Source organism: Capricornis sumatraensis, chromosome 23 (genome assembly GCF_032405125.1).
Source record: "Capricornis sumatraensis isolate serow.1 chromosome 23, serow.2, whole genome shotgun sequence".
Classification (NCBI taxonomy): Eukaryota; Metazoa; Chordata; class Mammalia; order Artiodactyla; family Bovidae; genus Capricornis; species Capricornis sumatraensis.
The window spans coordinates 21038513-21050043 of NC_091091.1; the positions used below are offsets into that span (position 1 = coordinate 21038513).

An 11531-nucleotide genomic window follows, 5' to 3' on the forward strand; every position below is an offset into this window, starting at 1 on the left:
GACATACCCTCTGCTCTTTCCCTATCTGTAGGAGGGCACAATTAGATTCACTTCTAGGGATAAATGATCTGAGTTTAGGCACAATTAGATTCACTTCTAGGGATAAATGATCTGAGTTGGGGTCCCAGTTCTGCAGTTACTGTGAGACCTTGAGCAAGTCACACCCTCTCTGAGCTTTCCTTACCTGTAAAACAGAGATACCTGCACTGCCTACTTCAGACTTTAGGAGAATCAAATGAGATCACCTATGATAAAGTACCTTGTAAAAGCCTTAACAGCAAATGAAAAGTATTATTATTTACCATGTAATCTTCAGGACTTGAAGCGTCACTAATTTTAGCTTTGCAACTACATAAAAAACCAGCGCCATGTGGAAAGGTGTACTGCTGCAGGCAGAGCTGAGAACCAGAGCAGAGATCTACCTGCCAGAGCCACGCCACTGCCCTAGGGGAGAGGCGACAGTGAGGATCAAGAGCACCTTTTTAGTTAGGATCTACACTTTTACTTTCACAAAGACCCATTGTTCCTGCCATCAGAGAGATTCCTTCGAGCCTATTACTAACCCAGGGGGAGTATGACCCCAGAGTCTTAAATCACCATGAAAACAGCAGAAACAAAAACTATAAATGCAATCAACCTTCCCTCTGGGCCCCTTAATTCACGCTTCAAGTCAAGAACAGCTGATAGCATTTCACTTCCCCTTTGGCAATACAAACCCAATGAGACCATTTCATTTAAAGGCTTTTTATTAGGAACCAGGGGAATGAGCTGCTTATCCCTCTGTAACAGTCTAGGGCAGGTCATCAGGCCCAGGAAGGAGAGTGTCAGAGATGCTGTGGTGTGACTCACTGCACTTGCTTAAGGCCCGGAAGGAAAGGCGGTGGCGACAGAGGGCGGCAGGAACTGGTGTCAGCCAGACACCCAGAGCCTGGGGAGGGTGAGCCCTCTGCCTTCCTTCCTCCACTCGAGGCTGGGGTGCGTCCCAAGGCGGAGAACATGGCTGGGGTGGGCAGGGCATCAGTGCTGGCTGAACCCTGGTTCCATCTGGTGCTGCTTCACTTGCCTGCCCTCCACTCTTCTTGCCTTTTAGTGATCAGGTATTTGAAGAACTCGTACACAGACCAAGCGATGGCTGTGGAGGGGATCTGGTAAATGACTCTAGCCTGCACCCCTCGGAAGTAGGCAGTCACCCCGCCTACTTGATACACCGTCCTGAAGGCACTAGCCATGCCTGTGATATGTCCTGTAAGGTTGGAGTTCAAGGCCAGGGATTCCTGGGTGTTGAGCAGTGTTTTGCAAACGTCCAGTGGGGTTGTGGCAGCGGCAGCTACAGCTCCTGCACAGGCTCCGGAGAGGACGTGGGAGCTGGGGTTGTACCGTCTCTGGGGGTTAAAGTGCTCCTGCAGGAACTCGTAGGTCATGAAGTGGATGGCTTGGAAGGGCACGTTCATTGTGAGCTGGGTGGTGTAGCTGCGGTAGAAGGCCCCGGCCCCCTCGTTCCGCCACACTGCCCGGACACAGTCTGCCACCCGGCGGTACGGAGAGTTGTACACTTGCATCCTCTGCTTGACCACTGGCGGCGCCGTCGGTGAGCAGGGAACAGCGACAGCGTTCAGCCGGCGAGCAGGAGCATCCAGGAGCAGAGCCCCAAGTCAGCGGATCAGCCAATGGATTGGAGAGACAAAAGTATGTGAGTTGTCAGTTGGCCTGCTCAGTGAAAGTTCCCCTTTCTGAGAGAAGGGGATAGGAGAGGGTTGATAAAGGGCTAAAAAATAATGGAACCACTGCCAGTAGGATTTCTTTAAGACCAACCAATCAATATACAAGATATATCTACCACTGAGACTCCATAGGGTTTCCTTGAAATAAGTACCTATTATTACTACCATCTTACTCTTTCATTAAGTCCCAAGACAAGAAAAGATTCAGTGGCAGTGAACATAATAACAAACACACAGCCCTAACAATCCCAATCCTTGGTACACAGAATGCCAACTCTTACAATATGAGGACGCCATCCTTCCACAGGAGGAAGAGCTGGAGAAGGGCGACCAAATCAAAAGTCTTAGCCAAGAAGAGTGTGACTTTAGTTTCCAAACATCTCCCACCCCCTCAAGTGGATTCATGGTATGAGTTCGAGATCTTCAGCTTAGCTTTGGCCCTTTCCTTGCCATGGTCTTGCCCAGATAGGTAAAGAACTGGAACTTTAAGGAACATGGCAACTGTGCTATCCTTTCATATTTGTTTGGGGACCTCATTCTACAACTGAAAAGCCAAGATCCAAGCAGCACTGCAGGGACTAAGCTCTGCTAACATTACCCTTTCATTTCTATCTCAACCATTATTCATTCCAGTAAGAAAGGCAGTATTTTCAAATGGCAAAATCCATTTTCATCTCTTTGAAGAGAACTGAAATAATCTGCTAAATTTTTTAGATCAAATCCACTACAAAGTGGACTTTCAGGAAGGCCCAGGAACAGGCCACAGTCTGATGTTTTTCTAGGGAACCCCCAGATGAATTAAATCTCAGTGAATATGCTTCTGGCCTAAGGGAATCTTCCTAAGCACTGACAGCATGGAGGGAGTGCCCTCTACTGGTAAGACAATGTAACACAGCAGGGTTTCCCACCAAAACTGATGGGGTGCTCCCTGGCTCTCTTCTGCAAACCCCAAATTAAGGAAAAGCCTAGAGATGTAGATGAAGCTACCCAGAGGGAAAGGGTGAGGAATCATTACCTTCCACTGGATTCATGGCAGCATCATGAAGTAATGTTGCCACACACCCAGCTGCACCTGCAAAGGAAAAAACAACTGCCACATGTAAGGCCAGGAGGGGGTGAATGACTCAGGGAGACCCCAGAGTGAAGGGGAGTGGCTGTGATAAACCAGAGCAGGGAGAGGGGATACTAACAGCCAGTTTAAAAGATGGGAACCCACTGCTTCTAGATGCCTGTTGAGAGAAACGAGGCTATTTGATCCCCCTAACTTACTATGGCCATCAGTCTGCCTTCCACAGCTACCATATGAAGGCCAGGAAGAGTCTGAGAGAACAGCCCAGATTTCATCAACAAAGATGGCTCTAAGGACAGATGCAGCTCATGCCCCACATAGGAAGCTAGTTCACTGTGGCCAGGGGATGCCAGCGGATCAGCCCCCTGGAGGGAGCACGAGGGGCAGGCGGCTGGTCTCCACCACAGAGCCCCACCTTCTGCCCTGCCGCCCCATGCTGCCCGCCTGTCTCCAGAGCCTAACAGCTGTCCATCTACTCTCCTCTCCGGGCCTGAACTACCCTGTCCCTCCTCCTCTCCTCTCCCCTTTCACTCTGGTTCTCTCCAGGCTGCTATCCCTTCCCTCACTCCCACACCATCAGCCTCCGGTTTCTTTGGACAAAAGACCCAGGCCCCACCCCCATTCCCTTGTTAAGCTCCTGTTTTGTCCTCTGTGACACAAACTGCCTCCGGGCAATTGGGATCCTGAAAATGTGAGGCGAAGAATTGAGGCTCCAGGATTAACACCTGACTACCAAGAAATACATAGAGTGGGCAGCTCAGTGTGTGTCTCTACACTGTCAGGGCATTAGAAGTTGACGCCAGGGAGAAGATAAAGGAGTCAAGCAGGTACATAAGGAAGGATACTGTAACCATTTGTGGAGGTGCCTGGAAGAAGGCATGAGATGGAAGCAGCTCACTGTCTCAGAACATCAGGTTTGGAAGTCCCTCCTCTATAATCTGGCCTACCCCAGCCCAAAGCTGCAGCTTCAAACCATGCTGAGACTGGAAAGCACTGATAGCAGCAAAGCCCAAAGAGCTGGGAAAGTGGGAGAACCAGCACAGGAAGGCTCAATACCATTGGCAATATGGCTATTGCCCCCAGGGTGGATTACATCACTCAATGTCTTTTTTAACTTTTCATAGCAGGCAAAATAGAGGGCGTGGGCAGGCCCTGCGCCTGTTGCTGTGACGTTCAGGCCGCGCATGGGCCTCCACAGGCCCTCCGTTCTTATAATCCTCCAGAGGGCCTCCAACACATTGCGGTAGCGGGCGGCTGGATCCGGCTGTAGGCTCTGCATCCGGGTCTGAAAGTACAGAAGGGGGAAGTGCAGTGTCAGGGATCTGACGTTTCCCAGTCTCAGCACTCAAGCCTGAGCTCTGGGCAGACCTTCTATGTGAAACCGTGTCAATATGCAGAAGTGATACCTGGCATCCAGTTTTACTGCCTTCCAAATCTACATCCAATCTTTCCAAGCCTTGGATGTTTTGTTTTTTTTTCCCCTGGTCATCTATGACTCTACAGGCTTCCTTGGTGGCTCAGCAGTAAAGAACCCACCTGCCAATGCAGGAGAGGTGGGTTCAGTCCCTAGGTTGGAAAAGATCCCTGGAGAAGGAAATGGCAACCCACTCCAGTATTCTTGCCTGGGAAATCCCATGGACAGAAGGAACCTTCAGGCAACAGTCCACAGGGCTTCAAAAGAGCTGAACACAACTTAATGACTAAACAATAACACATGACTCTATGAGTAGAACACCATTATTTTCCCTCAAAAAATTACTCCTTGGTAAGTGTTCTTGAACTCCAAAGTGATTCACAGCCTCGGCAACAAATATCAAGCCTGTGTTTCAGGAGAAGTTGCTTTGGTATCTTAATAAACTCAGGCTAAGAGCTCTTTACAAGTGGATTCTAAAGTTAGCTATTTACAATATACTTTATTACTACTGAAAAGTGATCCTGGGCCTGCTTCCTGATCACATACTAATGAAATGAGGACTCAACCTCTGATATAAGCTTGATGATAATCTGACTTCTTCAGAATACTTGGCATTGGCAGCTGGGCCTGTATATTACACTTTTGGCAGAAATAACATTCCTAATAGATACTGGTCCAGTTTCCTGGGAAAGAAAGTTTACCCTCAAACTATGAAGGTGGAAACCAATCTTGTCTCTAAAAGTGAGAGAGATTCCAAATTTCTAATCTAAACTGACTAAATTCCAAAACTGGCATCAATGAATAAAAATTAGTGAAACATAACCCTTGGAATCTCCAGAGGATTCAATGACTGGAATGAATGTATATAGTAGATATTCTGTATGACGTTCCTGGACAAAGTTTTATTGAAATTTGGGAAATTAATCTTATAGTTCACAAATCACTGACGACCTTCTCTGAAAGATGAGTCTACAGGGCAGATCTCTTATTTACTGACCCATTTCAAGGCTAAGGTGGCTTGGAGACTATCAGATAGTATAAAATCAATATCCAGCGCCTGCAATACAGTAGGCACTTGAGATTTGTTTGTTGAATGAATGAATGGAAGAATGAAGAATCTTAGCTTTGTCTACACCACTTCAAAAACACCATTAGTGAACCAATAGGGGCAACTAATGCCCAAGTACAATTTAAATTCCTACTTCATTCCTGTCACTGATTCAATCTGGATTGAACAGCTGGAACCTTCCTGTTGTCCATCTGGAATCCAAGACTAATGTCTCTTCTCAAAAGTATGGGAGAAAACAATCTAACCATATTAACAAGTCCTAGTTAGCCGCAAGCAATCCACATTCCTCTAGAGTTATTTTCTCCTTCCTGCTACCAATAAAGAACTGGATAAAAGGTTAATTATTTGAAGTTCAATCAGAAATACACAGGATCACTTACCACAATGTGATACATTCTCTTTTACTTCTCAATAAAAAACACAAACCAAAACAACCAAAAAACATCAATTTCCAATAAAGAATGTGTTTACTGATCTTTCACATCACCTGGGAGGATAAAATTCATCAGAGGAGTTATTCAAGGAGACGACAGGCCTTGGCTGGGTAGGGACACTAATAGATAAACTGGTAGCTTAACAACTGTGTGTTTCCATAGGTTTGTTCAAAAACTAATCTTGTACTGAGGGAATGTTTAGAAATCCCAGTGTTCTGCTGGAGTCAATGTCATATTTGGGTAACCAGACTTGAAGGTCTGGCCTCAGAGGCCTGGAACCGTTTACCCACAAGAGAAACAAGAGATGGTGGTAAGTTACACTGAACATTTTACACACACGTCTAAACCTAACTCACAATTCTAACTCAATGAAGATGCACCCTCATGGAGAGGACCCAGGCCTAAGCCACACCAAATATAAAAACAAATATGGCTTCCCGAAGAGAAAGATGAAATCTCTGAAGTATTAATGAATAGTCTTCGATATTAAAAAAAACCACTGCCTGGCTTTGAAGAAAAGTCATACTAATAGGGAAGGAAGCAATGTGGTACACCAAGCCACATTTCAGTATGAAAGCCTGAGTAGGAGCCCCAGCTTTGCTGGCTGTGTAGTCTCACATATGTCACTTAACCTCTGAGCTTCAGGCCATCATCTATAACGTGAGGCCAAGGATGGCTAGTGCACAGGGCTACTGTGGGGATTCAGAGTTAAAGCATGTAAGAGCCATTGCTTATTTATGAGGTGTCAGAAATACAAGGCTTTTTATTGTATTCAAATATGGTTCTCAGAAATATTAGTTCATACCTTAGAGTTTACAGACCATGGCAGCATTGTCTTGTGTTACCAGTTTTTGAAGATATGGATGGGTAACTAACTGCTCTTTAACCACTAATAGATCAGGCCTGATTTTTCATTTTTTGTTTTCACTCTAAAGTTCCTCTGTGGCTGCAATGATCGGTATGTCCAGCTGTTCATCTGCAGGTCATGTTTAGGAAGAAGCACTATTGTGAAATTCTGTGCCTCGCTTGGTTCTGGAAATCTGCTTTTCGGAGGCTGTATGGAAGGCTGGGGAGTCAGACTTGGTTTAAATCATGGCTCTGCCACTAACTGTGTGACTGTGGAAAGTTACTTAACTTGCCTCTTTCTTCATCTATAAAATTATGAAAATGGTGTTTACTTCATGAAGCTGTTCCAAGGATTAAATCAATAACTGCAAAGCACATCAAACAGGGCATGACAAACGAGCAATTGCCATTTACTGAATACTTATTATTAGATACAAGAAAATCAAAGAAGCCAATGTTTCCATCTCCTAATCTTCCATTGGTTTGAAAATATCTATTTCCCTTTGTTCTTTTTCTCCTTAACTTATAGATTTATTTGCTTCACCATTGCAAAGCCAAAAAGCAGCACCTGGGTGACAGGTGCTTAACAAGATATTGAGAAGAGTTCTGACTGCTTTAGGCTGCAGAACCCACCCTTTTAAATAAAGTCTGGTGCTTGCCTCTGAAGCACAGAAAAAGAAAACTGGACTTCCAAACTGGACTTCACTTGCACTTCCAAACCTATTATGACCATGGAAATAGCTGGTTGAATAACTGTAGCCTAGCCAGGCTATGCTGACTTCCCATGGTCCCTCCCAAGGATATTTAACTCGACTAACTAAGATCATGGCATCCGGTCCCATCACTTCATGGCAAATAGATGCGGCAACAGTGGAAAAAGTGTCTGACTTTATTTTTCTGGGCTCCGAAATCACTGCAGATGCCTGAAATTAAAAGATGCTTACTCCTTGGAAGAAAAGTTATGACCAACCTAGACAGCATATTAAAAAGCAAAAAAAAAAAAAAAAAAAAAGCAGAGACATTACTTTGCCAACAAAGGTCCATCTAGTCAAGGCTATGGTTTTTCCAGTGGTCATGTATCGATGTGAAAGTTGGACTGTGAAGAAAGCTGAGACCGAACAACTGATGCTTTTGAACTTTGGTGTTGGAGAAGACTCTTCAGAGTTCCTTGGACTGCAAAGAGATCCAACCAGTCCATCCTAAAGGAGATCAGTCCTGGGTGTTTGTTGGAAGGACTGATGTTGAAGCTGAAACTCCAATACTTTGGCCACCTGATATGAAGAGCTGACTCACTGGAAAAGACTCTGATGCTGGGAAAGATTGAGGGCAGGAGGAAAAGGGGATGACAGAGGATGAGATGGTTGGATGGCATCACCGACTCGATGGACATGGGTTTGGGTGGACTCTGGGAGTTGGTGATGGACAGGGAGGCCTGGCATGCTGCGGTTCATGAGGTTGCAAAAGAGTCAGACACAACTGAGTGACTGAACTGAACTGACCCTGATAAGTGGCCTGGGGATGCACAGTCCTGCATGCCAGAGGCACTGTCAGCTTTCACTAGCAAACCCTGTGATTGGCCTTTAGGCTCCAACACAGATACCTGTCTCTAGTCTTAGGGTACTTTGGGCTGCTCTTCCTCTCTGCCACCTATTTATGGTAAAAGAGGAAGAAGGGCTGCCTAGGGACAAGTAAACTGGGACGCCCCTTCTGAAGAAAGAGATCTGAATGTTACTTTCAAATCTGCACAACAGCATCTACTGCTGTAAACCCTTCTGAAGGAAGAGATTTGAATTTTACTCTCAAGTCTGCACAACAGTATCTACTGCTATAATCAGTATTAACTGACCCTGAGTCGTAATGGTCTCACAGAGTTTTTCCCTCTAGTCATTTAAATCCCACCATCTATGGCAAATGAAAATGATTCTTCTAAAATACGCTTTTGTATTTTTGAAAACTCCTGAGCATTTTTTTTCCTCCAGATGAAATAATTATTTAATGGAGTGCTTTGAGGCATGACTGTAATGTTGTATTACTAATCAAAAAAAAAAAATTCCAACGCTTATGTAAATGAATAAGAACTGTTCTTCAAATCAGTTACCTCAGAAGGCTGCAAGTGACTTATTTCAGCAATGCTGCTGCATTTATGCAAAACATTTCTGGAACTTCTCTTTCCAAGTGTTCCCTCAGTGGGTTTATCAGCTCAGGAGGAAATCAGTCTCCCTGCTTTCCTGTCCTACCTTATCTTTGAGCTCCATCAGCATTACCCATTTTATTCTCCCACCTGAACTACCACATTTGATTCTGAATGGCTTCAATGACTAAAACATCAACTCCATCTTGTCAGAGGACAAAGACTTGCCCCATTTAAGGATATGAAGCCAAGTATTCTAGAGCAGCAGTCTCCAACCTTTTTGGCACCAGGGACCAGTTTCATGGAAGGCAGTTTTTTTTTTTTTTTCACAGACGGCACAGAGGAAGGGTGTTTTGGGATGATATGAGCACATTCCATTTATTGCGTACTTTATTTCTAATCTAATGCTGCCGCTGATCCGACAGGATCAGCACCAGTCCATGGCCTGGAAGTTAGGGACCCCTCTTCTAGAAGCATTTCTAACAGAGGAAGTTACAGATTGTTTACAACAAAAACAGTATTTATGTAAATATATGGAGTAAGGAGATAGCTGCCCAAGGTAGTGGGACAACACTTAAATCGAATAGCTGTGGTAATATTTCTAAGTCAGTCACTGTGGTAATATTTCTAAGTCAGTCACATTATTACATTGTATTTTTCAAGCCATTACTCTCCTTGATCCAGTTTTCTTTTTTTTTTTTAATCTTTAATTCTTACATGCGTTCCCAAACATGATGATCCAGATTTCATTTGCTACCCATCCTGAAAAGACAGCACCCTAGACTATCTACTCTTAGACTCTACTCACAGTTCAAGTATAGTGAGGTTTACTTTGCAGTTAGATGTTAACTTTTGGATACACAGCATCAACGACTCATAGTCATTCAATCTAGATTCTATATAAATGTCTGAGGAATCTTTTTAATTTGTACTTATCTGACATTTCAATATTGTTAGAGCACCAGCCATCCTCTTACTCCTCTCTCATGGATTTTACTATTTATTTCTATTCCTCCCAAGTTAATACTCTCCTCCTGAACATGTAACCTTTCCCTAGTTTGAGAAGAAGACATATATCCAAGAGCTGTGAGAATATTTTTCGACTCTTACTCTTAACATGTAAAGGAAGAACCAGTCTCTGTCAGTATATTTATTTCAACAGTCCCCTTGAGTTTACTTCTCACTCAGCTTATTGAGTGGCGGCTCCTTTGCCAATGCACAAGAATAAGAACTGTAAAGAACAATGCATTCCCCCTCGTTACCCAGCTTTCTTCAGAAACACCTAGTCACCACCTAGTCTTGTACCCACTCAAGAGCCTGCTTGGTGTGGATGAAATTACTTTCACTTTCCCAGGAATCATGCCCTCAGGTTGGTCCCGTTTCATTTTCTTTACACTAACATCTACTTTCTTCACACTAACATCTATTTTCCAATACTGTCATGCCTCCCTTATAGGCAACTTTTCCCTTTCTGTCAACTTCAAGTGGCTAAAGATATACACTATGAGGTCCATCCCTCCTAGGAGGGGTGATGTGCTCCCTGCACACACACAACCCCAATCCCAGCTAAATTTTCATGTTCAGGAAATAGGTGGGGTATCAGGCCTGCTGCACTGAGAAACCGAAACTTTTCCCTGGTCTTTCTCATATTATTTCCAGCCAGGAACTCTGAATTCTGACTGTACAAAGATTTCCACTCACTCATTGATTAAGATTTAATAAGTAAATCTTTCATCTAGCTGAGAGATCCCAGACTCTGGTTCCCGCCCTGTCATTTGTAAACACACAAGATTAGTTTGTAAAAGCAATCGGAACATCTCTAACTTTTAAGATCCTATTCTGGGTCTTCAATAAGCGTTACCTTAATGAAGTTAGTAGCACTTACCTGTTCCTTTCCCATCCCACCCTATTCCTGTTTAGTCCCAGATGGGATCCAGGGTTTTGGCTGACAGATTTTCTTCCCAGAGTCCCGATTCAGATCTCACTGACGGTTAGAAATGGGTCCCGATTCCTGACTGGGATCAGTTCCCGGCTGGGACCTTGCTTGCATGGAGTATCGGTCGAATAGTGTGGTGGTGGTAGGAGCCAGAAAGGAAACCCTGTCGGCTCCGGCTCTCGGCTGGGATCCTGGCTCCAGGCATGACCCAGGGGGTCGGGTCAGCCCCAGGTCGGGTTCGGAGCAGGTCCAGGTCTCACCTTGACGCAGTCGACGGGGTACATCACGCAGTGCTCCAGGATCCCTGCCACGGCGCCCGCCACCATGTGCGTGGTGACAGTGGTTCCAGCCGGCAGCGCCTCGTAGTCCGGGCCGGAGTCCGGATCCTGTCGTACAGGGGGCCTGCAGGCCCCGGCCTCCCCGCCGCTGGCCCCCCGGCCCACGCCCCGCTGCAGCCACCCGTCCAGCAGCGCCGACTCCCCGGGGCTCCGCCCCGGCCCAGCCGCCGGCCCCCCCGCCACACCGCCAGCACCCCGCCCCTCCAACTCCATCCACCCGGGCCAGCTGCGGCGCCCACCCTCGCCACCGCCGCCACTGCCGCCGCCGCCCCCCAACCCCGTCGCGTCTGCCTCAGGCGCGGCCCAGAGAGCCCGGGGCCTCCGGCTCCCGCTTGGCCCCGAGGACACGCCCCTCAGTCAGCCATTGGTGCAGCCGCCAAGTTAGCTCCGCCCCTTAGTTTACGTAAAAAAAATATGTCTGTGGTATTAGTGAAGTTGCCTGTCATTCCTTCGCCCCGCGGCGTTGCTACCGCTTAGATCCCACCTCTTCCCCTTTGATCTTGGAAGCTTCTCGTTTATTGGCCATTTGATTGGCTAACATGTAAGATCAACCCGCCCTCCGACTTTTCTGGA

At 45.9% G+C, this 11531-nt stretch overlaps 1 protein-coding gene across 2 annotated transcripts; it reads right to left on the reverse strand.

Annotated features, from left to right (window-relative positions):
* Positions 1-756: 756 nt before the first annotated feature.
* On the reverse strand, positions 757-11171 carry SLC25A28 (solute carrier family 25 member 28). Of its 2 annotated transcripts, XM_068961259.1 has the most exons (4): positions 10881-11171; positions 3847-4075; positions 2737-2793; positions 757-1573 (listed from the first exon to the last, which is right to left on the reverse strand). In XM_068961259.1, the coding sequence occupies exons 1-4, from the start codon at positions 11169-11171 to the stop codon at positions 1056-1058; spliced, it is 1095 nt and encodes a 364-aa protein (XP_068817360.1). In that variant the 3' UTR covers positions 757-1055. The 2 variants fall into 2 exon arrangements, with proteins under 2 accessions (XP_068817360.1, XP_068817361.1); XM_068961260.1 differs by lacking the exon at positions 10881-11171 and having other exon boundaries at positions 3906-3943.
* Positions 11172-11531: the final 360 nt, after the last annotated feature.